At 40.4% G+C, this 21,966-nt stretch overlaps 1 protein-coding gene across 1 annotated transcript in view; it reads left to right on the plus strand.

The window, feature by feature from the left end:
• The window catches only part of Abcb1b (ATP-binding cassette, sub-family B (MDR/TAP), member 1B), a 68,996-nt gene that overhangs the window by 20,868 nt on the left and 26,162 nt on the right, over positions 1-21,966 (plus strand). The window contains 11 exon segments of the mRNA NM_001243989.1: positions 8,800-8,913; positions 9,050-9,160; positions 9,337-9,462; positions 9,549-9,752; positions 10,031-10,201; positions 11,476-11,637; positions 12,812-12,985; positions 15,173-15,319; positions 16,347-16,454; positions 17,579-17,656; positions 20,086-20,169. Coding sequence (NP_001230918.1) covers positions 8,800-8,913; positions 9,050-9,160; positions 9,337-9,462; positions 9,549-9,752; positions 10,031-10,201; positions 11,476-11,637; positions 12,812-12,985; positions 15,173-15,319; positions 16,347-16,454; positions 17,579-17,656; positions 20,086-20,169 — 1,479 coding nt within the window.

Here is a 21,966-nt window from a genome sequence, read left to right on the forward strand (position 1 = left end):
GTTGTGTCTTTGTGTGGCTTGGGTATCAAGGTTATTGTGGCCTCATAAAAAGAGTTTGGTAATGACCCTTCTGCTTCTATTGTGTGGAATACTTTGAGGAGAATTGGTATTAGCTGTACTTTGAATTTCTGGTAGAATTCTGCACTGAAACCATCTTGCCCTGGGCTTTTTTTGGTTGGGAGACTTCTAATGACTGCTTCAATTTCATTAGAGTTTATAGGTCTATTTAAGTTGCTTGTCTGTTCTTGATTTTATTTTGGAAAGTGAAATCTGTCAAGAAAATTGTGCATTTCCTTTAGATTTTCAAATTTTGAGGACTATAGGTTTTCAAAGTATGACCTGATTATTCTCTGGATTTCCTCTGTGTCTGTTGTTATGACCCCTTTTTCATTCCCGATTTTATTAGTTTGTATGTTCACTCTGATGTTTGGTAAGTTTGGATAAAGGTTTGTCTATATCTTGTTGATTTTCTCGAAGAACCAACTTTTGTTATATTCTTTGTATTGTTCTCCTAGTTTCCATTTTATTGATTTCAGCCCTCAATTTGATTATTTCCTGGTGTCTGCTCTTCCAGGGTGTATTGGCTTCTTTGTTTTCTAAAGCATTCAGTTGTGCTGTTAATTCTCTAGTGTGATTATTCTCCTGTTTCTTCATGTGGGCACTTAGCGCTATGAACTTTCCTCTTAGCACTGCTTTCAAAGTGTCCCATAGTTTGAGTATGTTGTCTACACATTCTCATTGAATTCTAGGAAAATTAGTTTCTTCCTTTTATTTCTTTCTCAACCTAGGAATTGTGCAATTGGATGTTACTTAATTTCCATGAGTTTGTTGGTTTTCTGTAATTCGTGTTGTTGTTGAATTCTAACTTAATGCATGGTGGTCTGATAAGATACAGGGGGTTATTTTCAATGTTTTTGCACCTGTTGAGATTTGCTATGTTGCCAAGTATGTGGTCGATTTTAGAGAAGGTTCCATGTGGTGCTGAGAAGAAGGTAAATTGTTTTGTATTTGGATGGAATGTTCTATATATGTGTTAAGTCCAATTGGGCATTAACTTCGATTAGTCCCTTTGTTTCTTTGTTAAGTTTCTGTCTGGTGTTCATGTCCAGTGGTGAGTGTGGGGTGTTGAAATCTCCCACTATATTTGTGTGTGGTTTTATGTGTGATTTGAGTTTTAGTAAAGTTTCTTTTACAAACGTGGATGCCATTGTATTTGGGGCATAAATCTTCAGAATTGAAACTTCATCCTGATGGATTTCTCCTGTGATGAATAGGAAGTGACCTCCTTCATCTCTTTTAATTGATTTTAGTTTAAAGTCTAATTTGTTGAATATTAGTATTGCTACCCCTGCTTGTTTCTTGGGTCCATTTGATTGGAAAATCTTCCCTCAACCTTTAATTCTTAGGTACATTCTTTCTTTGAAGTTGAGGTATGTTTCTTGTATGCAGCAGAAGGATGGATTCTGTCTTCTTATCCATTCTGCTAATCTGTGTTTTTTATAGTCGAGTTAAGACCATTAGTGTTGATGGATATTAATGACCATTGATTGTTCATTCTTGTTTGTTTTTGATTTGGTGATGGTGACGAAATTATGTGTGGGCTTCTATCCCCTTTTCCTTTTGGCTGTTGGTAAAGTGGGATTATCTATTGCTTATATTTTTCTGGTTGTAGTTAACTTCCTTCGGTGTAGATTTCCTTCCAGAACTTTCTGTAGGGCTGGATTGGTGCATAAGTATTGTTTGAATCTGGTTTTGTCATGGAATATCTTGTTTTCTCCATCTATATTAATTGAAAGCTTTGCTGGGTATAGTAGTCTGGGCTGGCATCCATGGTCTCTTAGTGTAGGTAGAATATCAATCCAGGACCTTCAGGCTTTCAGAGTTTCCATGGAAAAGTCAGGTGTAATTCTGATAGGTTTGCCTTTATAAGTTACTTGACCTTTTTCCTTTGCTGCTGTTAATATTTTCTCTTTGTTCTGTATGTTTGGTGTTTTGATTATTATGTGGTGAGGAGACTTCTTTTTTTGGTTCAGTCTATTTGGTGTTCTGTAGGCTTCTTTTATTTTCATTGACATGTCTTTCTTTAGGTTGGGAAAGTTTTCTTCTATGATTCTGTTGAATATGTTTTCTGTGCCTTTGAGTTGGATTTCTTCACCTTCTCATATACCTATTATTCTTAGGTTTGGTCTTTTCACAGTATCCCATATTTCCTGGATATTTTGTGTTAGAGATTTGTTGGACTTAAAATTTTCTTTGGTCGATGAATCTATTTCTGCTATTGTGTCTTCAACTACTGAGACTCTGTCTTCCATACTTGTATTCTGTTGGTTATGCTTACATCTGTAGTTCCTGATCGTCTACCCAGCTTCTCTATTTCCAGCATTGCCTCAGATTGTCCTTTCTTTATTGTCTCTATTTCAGTTTTTAGGTCTTGAACTGTTTCTTTGAGAGATTTGTTGATATCTTGTATTTTTTGGTTTGTTTTTTCTTCCTTTTTTAAAGGGATTTTCTCATGTCCTCTTTGAGGTCCTCTATCATTTTCCTGAAGATGTTTTTAGGGTCATTCTCTTCTGCTTCATGGGCATTGTGATGTTGAGGTCTTGCTGGTGTATGGTTCCTAGTCTCCAGTGGTGTCATATTGGGTTTTCTGTTATTGAATGTGCTTTTACATTGACCTCTTCTCATCTTTTCTTCTGGTGGGTGTAGCAGGAGTCTCTTCCTCTCCTGGTGGGTATGGGACCAAGGTTCCCTCTTGGTAGATGCAAACAGTTCCAATACTCTGATGTCTGTCCTCTGGTGGTGGATAGAGGCGAACTACCCTCGGGGCCTTGGCAGTGTCTGGGTGTGTCGGGTTCCACTGCCAATCTCAGATCCTTCGAGCAAACCGTTGGCTTCAGATGCCTCCAAGCAGGGCTGCTTACCGGTAACCCTAATTATACATTTCTTAAAGAGCTGTATATACACAATACCTAAACAAGAGTAGAAAAATACATATAACAAAATTGACCTTAAATTTGTATCAATAAACCAAAATCCATACCAATGCAAAGTATTCATTTCTATATCATATTACCCTTTTTCTTTAGAAAATGATTGACTGTGATCATTAACCATTTATAGCCAACCTGTTTAAATGAAAAGAAACATTTATAAGCAATACTTGGGAATTTGGGTATAGTTTTCTCCAAGCTGCTTCCTGCTATTTTAAGGGTGCTGTTGATCCCATAGGGGTCCTGAGAAACCCAGAACCCTGGCCAAATCCTGGCTGTAGTGGTCTGTGAGGTTGCATGGTCTCAGCTGTTTTGGATGTTGGAACACCTGGGACACTGCTTCAGGGGTTCTTGCTTGATCAAACCCATATTAGTCTGGAAGGAATCCATAGCTTTTCATCTTCCATGAAAATAAAAGTAGAACCTCTTTTCCAAAGTAACATGTCCTTAGACTTAAATTTTGAAGCCAAGGCATTTCCAAAATATATAGATTGGATTAATCTAGCAGTATTTATAATCAAATGTCTTTTAGCAGTTGTTGTTTCTTCCTCAGCAGTCAAACAATTCAAAGGCAGCACAATAACATACAGTATCCAGACTCTCTGTGTATTTTCCTTTTTTTTTTTTTTTTTGGTTTTTCAGGACAGGGTTTCTCTGTGTAGCTTTGGAACCTATCCTGGCACTCACTCTGGAGAATAGGATGGCCTCGAACTCACAGAGATCCACCTGCCTCTGCCTCCCGAGTGCTGGGATTAAAGGCGTGCTCCACCAACGCCCAGCGTATTTTCTGTCTTTATGTGGCTTTTTTATTACTCTTTCTTTCTTTCTTTTTTATTGCGACAGGGTTTCTCTGTGATTTTGGAGGCTGTCCTGGAACTTGATCTGTAGACCAGGCTGGACTTGAAATCACAGAGATCCACCTGCCTCTGACTCCCAAGTGCTGGAATTAAAGTCACGTGCACCACAGTCAGCTACTCTTATTTGTTTTCTAAGGACTTTCTCTATCCTTTCTATTTTCTCTCCCAAGTCTGCATATATTATTATACACACTGTAACCCATTTAGAGGGATTTTTCCCTCTGAATCTGTCTTTCAGCATGTTGGGGGTTTGTTTACCATCAGCTCTAGGGGCTGTGCTCACTACCTGGACTCTGGTCTATGCGCCATCAAGACCATTAACCTTTTTGTCTGTATGAGTAAAAGCTAAATCTGCCATGCAGCCTGCTGTGCAACTTAGAGACAGCCTCTGTGAACCACAGGGTGAGGGTTGGTGGACGAGTGATCTGCTATGCTGTGCTCAAGCCCAAATGCCACATAGTCTCTGCACCATGGCCTGCAAGAGACTGAGACCAGGAAGCCTAGTGTGGCTCTGTTTCTGTCTGTTCAGAACCCTTTTTAAGCTTTTGTCAGGTTTTACATGAAAATTCTTGCCAAGCATTTGGGTGCCACATCTAAAAATGTGTTAAGTGTAATAGGTTTGAAAGACATTAAAATATAATTTGATAATGCAAATTAGAATAGAAAGTAAATTGTGTATAAGACTTTGGACTTATTGAGAAAAAATAAAGTAGTACTTTTCTCTGAATTTATTAAATGCTATGGACTAGACATTGTTAATGTGCTTATTGCCTGTATATATTATATATACTTATTATATTTATTGTATATAGCTTTTATCTTAGCTACAACCTTTTTTATTTTTAGACAAAAAACGGGGACATGTGGTGGTATCTTGCCTCTCTGAAGGTCAGAGAATGGAGCTTGCCACTAGATAACCATACAGGTCTGGAGATCTGTACTGACAGACAGGAAGTGAGATAGCTGGGCAGAAACAGGGTATAAGCAGGGAGAAGAAACAGGAACTCTCTGAGATGCTATGGAGGTAAGGTGTGGCTATGACTTGATCCTTCTTCTCTCCGAACTCTCAGCATTTTCCTCTCTGTCTGACTACAGGTTTTTATTATTTGGACCAATTAAGATCTCCATGTACAGCTGGAAGAGTACTTGAGGGCTACATCCTGATGTGAAGGTAGAGAGACAGAGACAGAGACAGACAGACACAGAGAAATGAACTAGCATAGGCTTTTGAAACCTCAAAGCCCACTCCCAGTGATACACTTCCTCCAAGGCCAAACATCCCAATGAGGACACATCCCTTTAATCCTTATAATCTTATCAAAGACTTCCACTCCTCAGTGACTAAACATTCAAATATATAAGCCTAATGGGGTCATTCTTATTCAAACTACCTCAACTAAGAATGAGCCCACATTTGAATTCTTCATTTCTCTCCTGTGTCTTTTTTTAAAATTTTTATTTACTATGTACACAGTGTTCTGCCTCCCATGTATCCCTGCAGGCCAGAAGAGAGCACCAGATTTCATTACAGATGGTTGTGAGCCACCATGTGGTTGCTGGGAATTGAACTCAGGACCTTTGGAAGGGCAGGCAGTGCTCTTAACCACTGAGCGATCTCTCCAGCCCCACTCTACTGTGTCTTTTGTCTTGTTAATTGTGATCTGATGTCTGTCTGTCCTTACAAAGGACTTGCTCTGTGTTCATTGAACAGCACAGAAAAACATGGTATTGGATAGGAACAAAAAGTTCTTTTTTTGCTGAAAATTCTAATAGAGTTTTAAGAGGCACGATGCTGTTTTACTGACCCCAAAACTGCAGGCAGATCCTGTGCACACTTGAGTCCTCCAACATTTACGCTGGATACTGTTCTCTTTAAAGTTACTTTCAATTTGTTGTCTGTTTATAGCAAATTATTACCATAACACACACACACACACACACACACACACACACACACACACACACACACACACAGAGAGAGAGAGAGAGAGAGAGAGAGAGAGATACAGACAGACAGACAGACAGACATTCTTCTGGGTCAGGAATATGGAAATGTAGATAGTTAAGATTAAAGCTATGCATTTAGCTTAGGTAATAAAATAAAAGTATATCTGAAGTCCAAGGTATGGTCAGGTATGGCAAGTTAAACTGGAATACACACTAGGAACAGTGACTATGTGGTTTTAAATGGTCTTAAGGCATATTATTAACTTGGTTGCAAGGTATGGCAGAATTTAGTCTCTGAAGACAGGAAGTATTTTTAGAAAAGGTGATTCTGGACTTGTAGCCTAAATACCATTAACATTAGCCACCTCTCTGCTATAAGACTACATTGAATTAGATGGTCTGTTTTTGACAAACTTCATGCTAGGTATTTCTCTTATGTTCTGAATTAATATTCAAACAAAAATAGTAAAAGATCTTTTGAATGACAGCTGATACACCTCACAATTTTGTAGAAATGTAAATTGTTGCTCTCTGTTAAAGCAAATTCTGTTTAGATGTTTTCTGCCTTGTGGGACTGTACAAGTACAAGGTGCTGTTTTCTTTCATTTGAAGACAATGAAATAATGAGTAAACCAAACTCAATCTGTGATATTGGACTCATCCCCCCCCAAGCACAGCATATTGAGTTCATGACTTTTTCTTGAATTATTTAATGTAATACCTTTCTATATTTTGATAGTGTTACCACATTGTCCAGGTTCTCCTTAAACTCATGATTCTCCAGCTTTAGCTTTTGAGTTTGACAATCATAGGCAGGTACCACATGTCTGGCAAGCAATTCTCTTTATCAAAATTCTGTAGAGTGAATTCTAATTGGTCTTAATAATAAAAACCTGGAGTCCGATATCGGGTAAATGCTGAAAGATCAGGGAAGTAAAGGAGCCAGCCACTTAAGTTCTTACTTCTATGAATGCTCAGACTGAATGGGCCAGATCCTGTCTCCAAGACCTGCCTTATATTCCTATCTCCTCCTCCCTAGTGCTGGGATTAAAGGTGTATGATACCACTACCTGACCCTTATTGTTAACTAGTGGCTACCTCCATCCTGTGATCTTCAGGGAAACTTTGTTAGAGCACAAGCAAAATATCAGCACAAAATTCAGATTTGTAATACAGATATAATAATTGCCTCTATTTTTTAAAATACCATTTTATGAGTTTGTTTGTTAGGAATAGCCTCCCCTCACTTCCAATTTTTAAGGTAGGTAAAAATTTTGCCGGGGGTTGGTGGGGCATGACTTTAATCCCAGCGCTCGGGAGGCAGAGTCAGGCAGATCTCTGTGAGTTCGAGGCCAGCCTGGTCTCTGGAGCGAGTTCCAGGATAGGCTCCAAAGCTACACAGAGAAACCCTGTCTCGAAAAACCAAAAAAAAAAAAATTATTTTATTTTCATTATGTGTATGTGTGTCATATGCATGTATGTGCAGGTGCCATGGAAGCCAGAAGAAGTTGTCAGATCCATTGGAACTAGAGTTACAGGTAGTTAGATGGTGGTTATGAACCACACAAATGGGTGCTGGGAAGTAAACTCCAGTCTTTTGCAAGAGCAGTATGAGACATCTCTCCAGCCCCTAGGGTAGTCTTTATTTTTATGAAGTTAAGTGTTTTTAAGTAGAAGAGCTTAGGTTGTAGTAAGAAATGTGTCCTGCTGAGTGTGATGTAGAGAAATAGTGTTATTTATTTATTTATACACTGAATATAGAACCTGGGCTTCATACGTTAGCTGAGGCATCTCTTCTTCCTTTGAGCTACATCTCCACCTTTGGATGAGCAATGTGTATCCGATGGTCACTGAGTGAGAGTCTGTCTTACAAACGGGAACATCCAAATAGTGCACGCAGGATTTTATATCAGACACACTGGGGTCAAATCCAGCTGGACTTGCCAGCCGTGTGACTTGGAGCAGCTGTCTAAACTCTTGTGGCTTCTGTTACTTCTGCCAACCTGATGTGATAGGAGCAGTGCCATAATGTTCAGAGTTGTCGTGAAGACTAAGCGTGATACACACTTGTGTTTCTGTATGACTTGGAAATGAGTAGTGACATCACTTCTCACACAGTGCCAGTAGAGCAAAGATGAGTCTTTACTAACAAGAGAAAAAGTGTTTTGAATAAAGCAAAGAGCAAAACCACAAATACCTGTTCATTAGACATCATAAAGATAGCACAAGGAGGTGAGCTGGAGATGCTGAGCATGTCTGAGTTGTGTGCTGCGTAACTGAGAGCATTGCAGAGGTGGTAGCATTGATGCAGCATGCACCGAGCAGGTCAAACTGAAGGCCACAGATTTGGAGAGAATGTTCCAGAGATGTAAAGTACTCATCCAGGGATAGACTCAGTCTTCTTGTGTTTATTTCATTTTATTCTTGTGAGAATAATGATTATACAGAAAGTATGCCCTTGGGTGATGAAGCAAGTAAGACTAATTAAGAATTCTAAGCACATTAAGTATGTAAATTTAATTCACATTATTTTTTATATCTTAATTAAAGAATGCAAAATATTTTAATTTTGGTGACTACAATATAATAGATAGATATGTATAGTGTGCAGTGGTTACATATAGCTGATTACCATGATTAGAACTTGAATCTCGAAGTCATAAACTTAAAATATTTTAGTACTCGGCTGGGCGGTGATGGTGCACACCTTTAATGCTAGCACTGGGGAGGTAGAGGCAGACAGATCTCCATGAGTTCGAGGCCAGCCTGGTCTACAGTGTGAGTTCCAGGACAGCTAGGGCCATTACACAGAGAAACCCTGTCTCAACTGCCCCCCCATGAATAAATACTATTTTAGTACTCAATATTCTTGCCATTTATTTTTGTCAGTTCGCTGTCAATTATTGTCATTTTGAAGTGAAATTGGTTATTTTAGAAGGAAAATGAAACATGAGAGTAATTATGCTGAGCACTAAGTACTTGCATGCTTTGGTTCCCTTCCTCAGGTCTTCTTTTCCATACTATTTGGGACTTTTAGTATTGGACATATCGCCCCAAACATAGAAGTCTTTGCCAATGCAAGAGGGGCAGCCTATGAAATCTTCAAGATAATTGATAATGTAAGTCTGACCTGCCCAATTATCTGTCTACTTAACAGATTGTTCTGATTGAATCAGTTTTGACCACTTCTCTCCACAAAGCATCACTACAAAGTAGTCATTATAACCTAGTGATCTAAAATATTTTTCTGTTTAGGAGCCAAGCATTGACAGCTTCTCAACACAGGGACATAAACCAGACAGTGTTATGGGAAATTTAGAATTTAAAAATGTCCACTTCAGCTACCCATCTCGAAGTGGAATTAAGGTATGGTGATGTTGGATACAGAAACTCCTTCAGATAATGTAAAACAAAGGCAAATAATCCCATATATGTTATGTGGTTAAACCCAGTACTTAATTCAGCTTTCAGTTCATAGAATTTATGTGTGTCTATCAGTCCTGAAAATTGCCCTAACATTAGCTTCTTGCCTGTCTTGGCAGATCTTGAAGGGCCTCAACCTGAAGGTGCAGAGTGGACAGACAGTGGCCCTGGTTGGCAAAAGTGGCTGTGGGAAAAGCACCACTGTCCAGCTGCTGCAGAGGCTCTACGACCCCACAGAGGGCGTGGTGAGTGGGCCTGCAGCCAGCAGCGGTACCACAGCCCATTCTGAGTCTATGATTCTAAAGTGTTGAAACCACACATTCTATTTCAGGTCAGTATCGACGGACAGGACATCAGGACCATCAATGTGAGGTATCTGCGGGAAATCATTGGGGTCGTGAGTCAGGAACCTGTGTTGTTTGCCACCACTATCGCTGAAAACATTCGCTATGGCCGAGAAAATGTCACTATGGACGAGATCGAGAAAGCTGTCAAGGAAGCCAATGCCTATGACTTCATCATGAAACTGCCCCATGTGAGTTGTGCCTGCTCTCTGTCACCCCAAGGGTCAGGGAGTAGAGCCCTGGCCTGATTCAGTCCATGTGAAGTTAGGAAACTTCCTTAGAGGGGAAGTCAGTTTACTGTGGATTTTCCATGGCTCATCCTACCAACTAAAGGTAGATATATGTTGCCAAGAACTGGACTGTATTGCTGGTGAGGCTAGAGTGATGATTATATCCCAGTTTGAAATGTAAATTGAGTAGTTTGTGGCTTACTCCATTTTCCCGATCTTTTTGTTTTTTTTAATTGTAGAAATTTGACACTCTTGTTGGTGAGAGAGGAGCACAGCTGAGTGGAGGACAGAAACAGAGAATCGCCATTGCTCGTGCCCTGGTCCGCAACCCCAAGATCCTTTTGTTGGATGAGGCGACATCAGCCTTGGACACAGAAAGTGAAGCCGTGGTTCAGGCTGCTCTGGATAAGGTCTGTGAGCTTTACTTACAAAGGTCTGAATTACAAGAATGATGTATACCATTGTTTATGTTTTTTTCTTGTATGTGTTACTGTGTGTCTGTGTTTGTATGTGTGTATGTATATGCATACATGTGAACGTGTGTGCACATGTATGGATTATCTTCCTTAATTGGTGTCCATCCTTTTTTTGAGACAATGTCATTGAAGCTGAAGCTCACTGATTTGGCAACACTGGCTGGTCTGAGTCTCAGTATCTTTCAGTCTCTGCCTCCCCAGAGCATCCTACTTAAAAAAAAAAAAAGTTTCATTTATTTATTTTCTAATAATGTTTTTGTCCTTTGAGGATTTCATACAATATAATTTGATCATATTCTTTGTTGTTATTGTTTTGTTTCTTGAGACAGTGTTTCTCCGTGTAGCTCTGGCTGTCCTGGAACTTACTTTGTAGACCAGGTTGGCCTTGAACTCAGAGATCTGCCTCTGATCTGCCTCCCAAGTGCTGGGATTAAAGGCGTGTACCACTCACCCCCCAACCCCTCCCAGCTCCTTCCTCATCTTCCTACCCATCCAACTTCTGTCTACTAAAACAAACAAACATTTGCCATGGCACACCTTTAATCCTAGCATTTGGAAGGCAGAGGCAGGCAATCTCTGTGAGTTCAAGGTCAGCCTAATCTATAGAGCTAGTTCCAGGACATCTGGGGATTTATCCCTAGAGCACAATGGACTTTGGGAGCCCATTCCCTATGGAGAGATAATATTGTAGCCCAGATACAGCAAGGAGGGCCTAGGCCCTCCCCTAAATGATATGACAGACTTTGAAGGTCCCTGGTGGGGGGCTTCATTATCCCTGGGGAGGAGTTGGGGATGAGTTGGGGGTTGGTGGGGAGCATGGGAGGCCAGGAGGGCGAAGGAATGGGGGGTATGGGTATGTAAATATGAGTAGTAATTAAAGAATTTAAATAAAAAATAATAAATATTAATATTCAATAAAAAGCGAAAACAACAACAAAAAATAAACATAGAAAACAAGAGTCTAGTTTGTGTTGGCTGACTATTCCTGAGCATAGGGCCTGCCTGCAGTGTGGTTGATTCGCGGAGTTTTACTCAATTGAAGAAAACTGATTTTTTTTCTCTGCTAGAGCTATCAGTTATAAATAGCTCCTTGGCTAAAGTGGGATTTCATGCCCATATATTTATTGAAATCATAGACTATTTTCTGTAGCTTTATTTTTTTTACATATAATTATCATGTATCAAAAGCCAGGTTTCTCTCTCTTCAGGCTAGAGAAGGCCGGACCACCATTGTGATAGCCCACCGCTTGTCTACAGTTCGTAATGCTGACGTCATTGCTGGGTTTGATGGTGGTGTCATTGTGGAGCAAGGAAATCATGAAGAGCTCATGAAAGAGAAGGGTATTTACTGCAGACTTGTCATGATGCAGGTTCAGTGAAACTCTAGAATCTTCCAAAATTATTTTGGTGATAACACATTACTATTTAATGCTATAGATGATTTGGTTTGATTATCTTGAAAAGCACAAAAAATACTTTGATATTCAGGATCAGGCAAGTGTTTTGTGTTACTTTTTCTGAAAAGAGTAAAGGAAGAGGAAAGCATAAAAAGGATAATTAACATTTTAACAAGGTTTAGAGATGATCTACCCCTGGAAATAGCTGCTGGCCACATGTGGCCCCTGGACATTTAAATACTGGTTAATCTGGATTTTGAAATGTTTTAAGTACAAAGTGAACATTGAGATTCTGAAGGCCAAGCATAAATAAAAAGCAAACTATCTCAGTAACTTTTTGTATTGTTATGTATTGAATGTACAGAAAGTTGAATAACAATAATATCTTGGATTCACTAGATTAAATATGTAACTAATTTAATTTTTATGCATTTTCATATTTTGTAATGTGTCTGGTAGAAATTTTTAAGTGACAGATGTGATTCATATTTTGGAATATACCACATTGCCTTTGATAGCACTAGTTCAAAGCAAGCTTGATTGACCGAATGCCCCAGAAAAGAGATCGTTTTAGTTAGCTTTCTGTCGCTGTGATAAAATACATGTACCAAACACAACTTAGGGTGGGCAGGGTAGATTTCATCCTATAGCTTGCAGTCAGTTCACTGTCCAGAGAACTCAAGTCAGGAACTGGAGGAGGAACTGAGTGCAGGGGCCACAGAGGCTGCCTACTGACTCGCTGCCTCTGGCTCACTCAGTCTTTCTTATGCAACCAGGACCTCTTGCCCAGAGATGGTACTTGCTACAGTGTGCTGGCTCTCCCTTTTCAATCATAAATCAAGGATATACCCCACCCAGGTGCTAAAAGGTTAGTCTTATGGAGGCATTCTTAATTAAGGTTCCTGCTTCCTAGATGTTTATGTTTATGTCCAGCTGACAAACTAAGCAGCATGGAAATGGCTATATAAGAGTCATTGCAATCTTTTTTGTTCTGTGGTTTTTATTTCATCACACGAGAAGGCATAGTAGCTTCGCCCCATCATGTGTCATAATAACTTGACACATTATCTGATTTTCTTAATGCCGAGGCTTATGAGCTTGTCCACCTGGGCCTAACCAATCTCTCTGTCTTTCATTTTTGTTTTAGACTAGAGGAAATGAAGTTGAACTGGGAAGTGAAGCTGATGGATCCCAGAGTGACACCATTGCCTCTGAATTGACTTCAGAAGAATTTAAATCCCCTTCAGTGAGGAAATCAACTTGTAGAAGCATCTGTGGTTCCCAAGACCAAGAGAGGAGAGTCAGTGTGAAAGAGGCCCAGGTAAGGATGTGGCTGTGGACTTAGTGCTGAACACTCCCCAGACCCTCCTGGTAGCTCTGTTAGTTAGGTGAGCTGGGCTGGGTTGGAGGGAAAACAAGATACAACTATTTACACTGCTTCTGTCATGTTTTATAGATTGTTCCAGAAGTCAAAAATCACAACATTTTACCATCAGCTCAGAAGAGTAGGAATTTATAGGAAGGTTTTTACATTTAGGATTTATGTAAAGAAACTATAGTGGTCTATAGTTGTTTTTGTTTGTTTGTTTTCTTTTTTACTCTTTGAGGACCTACCACCCAGATCTCAAATAAATACAGAGACTTATTTATGAATGTCTGACCTTAGCTTGGTTGTTTCTAGCCAGCTTTTCTAACGTAAATTATCCTACATTTTGTCTTTGGGCTTTTTACTTCTATTTTCTGTATCTTGCTTTCTTTCTTTACTCCATGGCTGGCTACATACCTAGATGGCTGAACCCTGGCATCCTCCTCTTCGCTCTTTTCTCTAACCTAAATTTCTCCTCCTATTTATTCTCTCAGTCTGCCAGTCCCACTTATTTCTCTCTCCTGCCTAGCTATTGGCCATTCAGCTCTTTATTAGCCCAGTCAGGTGTTTAAGACAGGTAAAGTAACACAGCTTCACAGCATTAAACAAATGCAACATAAAAGAACACAACATGTGTTTGCATCATTAAACAAATGTTTCACAACATAAACAAATATAACATATCCTAAAGTATAGCAAGTAATAGGTCTTAATAATAAAAACCCAGAATCAGATATTGTGGCAAGAGGGGGACAGCAGCTTACCACTAGGGAGTTCTTTCCTCTACCAATGCTCAGACCAAAGGGGCGATCCTGTTCTCAGACTGCATCCTCAGACTGCCCTGCTCCTTTTGTCTCCTTATATACCTCTCTCCACCTAGACATATCATTCCTGTCTCCACCTCCTTATTGCTGGGATTAAAGACATGTTCCTCCAAGTGATGAGGTCATCTTTGTGTGAGCTCTGTTTCTCTGTTAGACTGGATCAATTTTGTGTAGCCCAGGGTGACTTTGAACTAACAGAGATCCATCTGCCTCCATCTCCTGAGTGCTGAACTCAGAAATCCATCTGCCTCCGTCTCCCGAGTGCTGGGATTAAACGTGTGTGCCACCACTGCCTGGCCTCTATGGCTAACTAGTGTGGCTAGCTTTGCAATCTGATCTTCAGGGAAGCTTTATTTGTTAGACCATAAATAGAATATCACTACTAAACTAATATTCCACAACAATGGCCTTACTGTGACAAAGCTGAAGTGACTTCAGGGAGGAAGGAAGGGTTTACTGTATCTCACAGTTTGAGAGGAAAGTCCTTCGTGATGGGACTTAAGATGAAAGTGGAGAGTGATGCGCGCCTGTGTCTGGTTCCTGCCCCTTTCATTCAGCCCCACAGTTAGGTCTCAGACATTTTAGTTAGGTGCCTTCCCGTGAGTTACATCACCTACCCCTCATTTTACTATGTGCGATAGCAAGTAGTTCACAGCCTTTCGCCATTGTACTTTTAATGTACATAAAGAGGCTGGACAGATGGCAAGAGCTGGAGTCCAGCCATAATATACTTAAAGAAACATATAGCCAACCAAGGGTATGTTTACGAGAACTTGAAGCACATATTCTTTATAACCTCAGATGTCCATAATATCAGAATTATTATGTGTTAGGGCAGTTTAATATTTTTTAAAGTGAGACTCTGGTGGACCTGCCACTGTTAAAGTTTCTATTCTGTTTGATGAAACTGTCAGAGTTAGCTTCAGAAATAGTACTATGAGTCAATAAGGAATTATTGTGTTTGTTAATGAAAACATGGATAGATGGAGCTATAGATGCTAAACTTACTTGTCAGTTTTAAATAATAATTCTATATGTATGAGTGTTTTGCCTGCATGTATGTCTGTGTACCGTGTGTGTGTGTGTGTGTGTGTGTGTGTGTGTGTGTGTGTGTGTGTGTGTGTGTGTGTTACCCCTAAGGGCCCAAATCAGATCCCTTAGAACTAGAGTTATGGACAATTTTGAATTGCCTTGTGCGTACTGATAATAGAACATGAGTCTTCTGGAAGATCAGCCTGTGTTGTCAATTGCTGAGACATTTCTGTAGCCCTCACATTATCAATTTGTAAACTATCTTGTTGCAATGTGTGTTTTCTAGGATGAAGATGTGCCTCTGGTTTCCTTTTGGGGGATCCTGAAGCTAAACATAACTGAATGGCCTTATTTAGTTGTTGGTGTACTTTGTGCTGTTATAAATGGATGTATGCAACCCGTCTTCTCCATAGTATTTTCAGGGATCATAGGGGTAAGTGCTGGTGTCCTTTTTGTGCATTTGTTTGTATTTGCTGATGAAGAAGGAATGGATTGCTTCTATTTGTACCATGACCATAAGCCAGAAAAACATGACTTGTCTAATTTGTAAGAGGAAACCTAATTTTTTATTTAAATTTTTAATTGTTTTTGAGAATTTCATATAAGAGCATTTACTGTATTTACATAATTTTCATCTACTTTAACCCCATCCAACTCTGTAGGTCTACTCCCCAATCCCTCTCAAATTCATTCACTCTTTCACAATTGTTATTGTTACACACACACACACACACACACACACACACACACACACACACACACACACACACACACACACACCCTACTGAGTCTGCTTAGTGGAATAAAACACAAAGAAATGAGGATAAAAGATAGTTGACAAAATGAGCTGAGCTGTCCTTTGGGGGAAGAATGTGTGTAAGAGCCAGAGAACCTGAGCGCCTGCTGCTGGATGACATGGGAGCTGCACCCATGAAATTGCCTAAACAGACTCCTAGAATGACATAGCACTCCACATGCCAGTGTGGGTGGGGACATTTCACAAGGCCCCACAATCAGTGGCTGCTGAGGAAGGGAGACCCCATCTTCTTCAGGGATGAGCTCCCTGATAGGCTATGCAGTCCCAGATATTCAACCCAGACAGCTTGGAACACCTTGAAATCTTCACATAGCAAAACAATGAGTTGTTGAACAATATTGTTCTTTACCAAAATTCCAAGTGGAGAGAATTTACTGCAGTTGATTGCATAGTAGGATGGCATGCATTAGTCTGTATGGAAACCTATCTGCCCCCCAATTATTGGGTGAGTCAGTAAGTGGCAGACTCCTCTGTCCTAAAGGAAGTCAGAATGCAGGGGCCTTCGAAGTCACCCTGCAAGCCAACCTTGCTCCAGTAAACAAAGTCTGTCCTGTCCCCAAACTGTGTGGGACAGGGAATGGGCTCCCCAAGGAATGCCTGCCTCAGTGATAGAACTAACAACCCCTCAAATATTTTGTCACAGGTTTTCACAAGAGATGATGACCCCAAAACCAAACAACAGAATTGTAATTTGTTTTCACTGTTTTTTCTGGTCATGGGCATGATTTGTTTTGTTACATATTTCTTCCAGGTGAGTGTTACATCATTTCTTTATTCATTTTGGAAGTTGTTGCAACAAGTATTTAAATTCTCCTGTTTGTATAGCAGTCCTGTGGCTCTGAGTCCTCTGGCTCTTATCCCCTCCTCTCTACCCTTTCCCCAAACATAATCCTCTACCTAATCATAGGAAGGGAATGTTCAGTGTGCTGCAGTGACTAGAACAAAGAAAGAAACATGAGAACGGGAGCCTGGAAGTAAGTTTGGAGCTGTTTAATGCTAGTCAAGTTAGTGCTTAGAAAAATGTCTTTCTATATTTGAAAAAAAAGAAAAAAACAAGAAACTAAGAGAATTCTGCAAGTGTAGATCAGCCTGGCCTTGAACTCACAGAGATCTGCATGTCTCTGCCTCCCGAGTGCTTGAATTAAAGGCGTGCACCACCACTGCCGGGCAGAAAGAATCCTTTCAGTGACAGGAAAATGCCAGTCATTAAAAGGAGAGACACAGCTATATGTTTAACACATTTTGCAGTTTGAAACATCATAGGACTCAAATTCAATTACAAAACAGTGAACACTCTCACAATCTAGTGTGCAAAGGCATGTGGTGTTGACTCTGGAGTTAGACCTAGGTCTTTCTTCATTTACTCACAGAGCCAATTGTGTGTCTGTGGAAAAATTAGCCATTTTAGCTGCCTTTGCCTGAGCTTCCTTTCTCTGAACTATGGGAAACATTGCCTCATGGTGATCGAGAGAACTTGTGAGCACGTGAGAAAGCCTGGATTTACGTGAGGCATTGGGAAATCGCCTCTATTGAATGAGTCAGTGATTACCTACACGGAATCTTCTAGCTGAAACTCTGAATGGCTTTCTTTAATACATTCTGAGTGTTTTTTTTATTTAAAATTTTATTTGTCTGTATGTATGTCTGTGTACCATGTGCATGCCTGGTGCCAGCAGAATCCAGAAGAGGGCCACAGTCCCCTGGAACTGGAGTTATAGATGATTATGAACCACCATGGGGTGCTGGGAATGGAACCTGGGTCTCCTGGAAGAGTGGCCAGTGCTCTTAACTGCTGAGCCATCTCTTCAGCCCCTATTTAACACATTCTAAAAATTCTGGCCAGCCTCTTGTGTGACGCATTCTCCTTCTCCTTAGGGCTTCACATTTGGCAAAGCTGGAGAGATCCTCACCAAGCGACTCCGATACATGGTTTTCAAATCCATGCTGAGACAGGTATAGTCGTAAGGCTTGCCCCTGGGGTGGGGGAGGAAGGGTAGGATTTCTCTTTTGTGCTCTGTGGACACAGATTGGTCCAGTTCCTTAGAGATCCGCATGGGTCTCCCTTGGCCTCCTCTTGAGATGCTCTTGAGGATATAGGCTGTGGATATAGGCTGTGAACCGGCTGTCTGTTTGCTGCAGGCAGGCACAAGGAATGGGACTGAGTTGAGACAAATGGAGTCTCCAGAGTAGATTCTCCTCAGCCTTTGGTCCAGCACTGAAAGACCATAGAAGCCAGAGTGATCTCCAGTAGTTCTCATTCCCCATTCTTCCTTCTTCTTTCCATGAGCCTGGCGTACTCGGGCAGGATTTTTGCCTTTCATTCCACAACTCCAAGGTCATCGTGGTGACCATCATCCCTCGATGCCTAGTTTCTTTGCTCCACAGAGACTGACATAACCCATGGGCAGCGTTAGCTTCCTGACTTAACAGGACAGAGTGCATCTCACACTTTCAAGATCCTCAAAACAGACAGCGAGGGATGTTTTCCTTAAAGAAACTAGGGTTTGGGAAAGGTATTGCAGTATAGCCCACTTGAAAGAGGGAAGATTTTTGTTTTTTATCAATTGTGAGAAATTTGCATATGACTTTAAAACTTTTATGATTACCAGTCCTTTGCTATTAAATAAAAACGATGTTCAGGCATCCTAGCCCAAGCAAGGGGGAGGCATTTGAACCCAGCTCAGAGAAGCACCAGTGTTCCACAAGGACAGGAATATCTCTAGCTGTTGTTTTGTTCTTGTTTGAAGGTTTATTTTATTTTTTAATTATGTATAGGGGAGGGGTATTGGGCACATGAAGTAGGGGCCTGTAGAGATACCACTGTTGAGATGAAAACATTAATGACTCCTCTCTCTGTTTAATATTTTTACTTTAGCACCAATTGTTCATCAGCTTCCTAGCTGGTTTAATAATCTCCATCCTCATCCCAATCTGGAGGCAGTGTGTATCTAGCAGGGAAAAGTCTGCAGCCTCATGCACAGTGGGCATCTCCCAGCAGCCTCACAGAGGCTATCTGCAGTGGCACCCCGTCCAGCACATGGTGTCTTCAGGACACCATAGGTAACTTGCACAATGGTTGTAGAAGAGAAGTTCAGGGGAACCCCAGTAGGACAAAAAGATCCAGAGGGAGAGACAGGTCCAGAGTTAAACACAGTGGGTTTGTTGTTCATTTGTTTAGGCTACCACAGCCTGCTAGCTTTTGTTGAGACTGGGTGTGCCTTGACTTGGGGTCTTTGCGAGTGCTACATTTGCTTTCTCTTAGAAGCTCTCGTCTCTTCTTTCATGTGCATATCTGCTTACACAGCCCCTTAGAAAGTCCTTGTAGTTGTTCTTTTTCACTCTTTTGGCTCATTTTTCTCTTTGTTATTTTGGGGGTCTGCTACTCCAAATAAATACATGGAGACTTGTTCTTTCTTATGAATGTCCATCTTTAGCTTGGCTTATTTCTAGCCAGCTTTTCTTAACTTAAATTATCCCATCTACCTTTTGTTCTCTGGGCTTTTATCTTTCTCTATTCTGTATATATTTCTTTACTTCTTACTCTGTGGCTTGCTATGTGGTTGGTTAGCCCCTGACGTCCTCCTTTCCTCCTCATTTTTTTCTCCTCTCTCATGTTCTTCTCCTATTTTTATTCTCTGTCTGCCAGCCCCTCCTATCTTTTTTCCTTCCTTGCTGTTGGCTGTTCAGCTCTTTATTAGACCATCAAGTGTTTTAGACAGGCAAAGTAACACAACTTCACAGAATTAAACAAATGCAACATAAGAGAATACAATACAACACAACATGCCAGGTGGTGGAGGCTCAGGCTTTTAAACCCAGCACTCAGGAGGCAGGGGCAGGTGCAGGTGGATCTCTGTGAGTTCAAGGACAGCTTGGACTTCAGAGTGAGTGTCAGGACAGGCTCCAAAACTACACAAAGAAACCCTGTCTCGAAAAGCCAAAAAAAAAAAAAAAATGCAGCTTATCTTTGCATCATTAAACAAATATTCCACAATATAAACAAATGTAACACGTCTTCAGGTAATATTTTACAACAGTCCTTGTCCCTTTCTTCTTTGTCCTTCTTTTAAATGTTTTTGTTCCGAGTATTATTCACCATCTGACAGTGTGAGTTGAGGCTTTATGTCAACAGTAACATTATGTTACTCTTCACTGCTTAACACTTGGAGTTCGGTTGTAGACAAGTAGGCATTGTTTATATACCTTAACAGATAAAATAGTCCACTTACATGTTTGTGTATTAACTCTCTTCTGTCTATTGAACATTAAATTTCGAATACTAAATGCGGGGGATTTGTGGTAGCTGACACTCACTCTCTCCTAAATCTAAGAGTTTCATAAATAGAGCAATGTGTTTAAAAAACATACCTTTTGTGTTATAGGATATAAGCTGGTTTGATGATCATAGAAATAGCACTGGCGCATTGACCACCAGGCTAGCCAGTGATGCCGCTAATGTTAAAGGGGTAAGTACTTCCTGTGTTGGGCGTCTCCATTCTACTCTGATCCACAGCACGAGACTTTTTTTTCCTTATAGGTGTTAGTGACTGTCTCTAGCAAAATGTAAATAGGGGCTGGCAGGAAAAAATAGATTTTTTTAATAAAACAGATATTTATCTGTTTAACCCACTGGGATATCACATGTGTTATTGCTAAGGTACCAAGTTAAATATATATTGCATAGTATATAACTTACACGCATCCTTTTGATATGGTCCACTTGGAATAGTTATTAGAAAAGGAACCTCTCTGAGGAGGCTTATCTGAGGTGTGAATGCTTCTAATAGAAGGGGAAGTATTAACAGTGTGTATTGCAGGGCCAGTCTGGGTTGCTGCTCAGTTAGTCAGTCGGCAGTTGTAATTGCTACTCAAGAAAGGATACATGGACCTCTTGTCAGGATGTTTCTGGGTGGTACAGTTCAGAGCAGAGGGTAGAAAATCTTCCTTAAAATGATTGTAGGAAACAGAACACATATTAAAAATTATGGCCTGCGTAGGGGGAATAACTTTGAATTCTCACATCATCAGATTTTGATTTCTGGCTGAAGTTACAGTCTCTTCTATACCCACCACTTCATAGCAACAGCCTTCAAGAAGATGTGAAGACTCAAACCTGTATTCTCTGTTGTGTCCCCCTCAACACTGAGCCTTTGTGCCAATCTTTATCTTTCAGTGTAAGACTGAGTTATACTGATGACTTATCAGGTTATAGATGGGGCTTCTGTTAAAATAGTTTGGAATATGAAATCACATAGGTGAGTTGGAAAATTCTTCAAAGTCTTACAAAGCTCAAGAATTATTTTTGTATTTCTCTTTTTTAAATGAATAAATCAAACACTAACGACTGATGATGAGTTGTGTAGAACAAAGTGTACGAACAAGACATACTGATGTATTTCATGTAACAGATAGGACTTTTGCCCTCATACAGTCTGCTTGGTATGTTGACTTATCAAAAAATGCAAAAGGATGGATGGAGGCAGGATATAGAGTTAGAGACTGCCTAGATGTTGGGAAGGAGGGAGGGAAGGGAGACCTCAATGATGCCATTCAGTAAGGAGGCCTGATGGAAGGGAAGGTGCAGTTCTTGTAGGAATTTTCCTCCTAGAAGAACTAGGAATAATATTTTAATGAGATCAGTGAGCTCTCACACCTTCCTCAGATAGCAACATTTTTGCCATCTTTGGATTTCTTGATTCTTTGGCCCTGTGACCTACCAAAGGAGGATCTGCATATATCTTAAAGGTACAGCCAGGGAAATGCCTGTGCTGTAGCCTTGGAGATGCTCTGAGTGCTCCTGCCCATCAGCCGCTGCTGTGTCAGTGACTTCTGTGTAGGATTACACACACCAGGGGCACCCTTGTGCATGCCCATCCCAGAGTGCTTCCCCTGATCTTCCCATGAGAGATGTGCAGGAAGAGCTCTCGAAAGGCCACTCTGCTCCTTGATCTGTGTACAACGTAGCAAAGTGTCTCCTCAGTATGGTTAGTTGCGTGCACGCACACACATACACACACATGTACACACATACATTTTTCACTCTGTATTTTTTTTCCAAATCCAAGTAAATGAAACCTAATAAGTGTTTCAAATAAGCCCAGGTATATTTTAATACCCTTAATGAAAAATGCTAATCTTAATTTATAAACAATTGGTTGCCTGATGTTGAAAAGGCCACCATTGTCAGGTCAGTTTCTTTTACACAGCTTGCTTTAGTGATAGTGCTTTGATAGATGAAGATGTCTTGGTATTGAAGAATCAGT

Source organism: Cricetulus griseus, assembly GCF_003668045.3.
Source record: "Cricetulus griseus strain 17A/GY chromosome 1 unlocalized genomic scaffold, alternate assembly CriGri-PICRH-1.0 chr1_0, whole genome shotgun sequence".
Classification (NCBI taxonomy): Eukaryota; Metazoa; Chordata; class Mammalia; order Rodentia; family Cricetidae; genus Cricetulus; species Cricetulus griseus.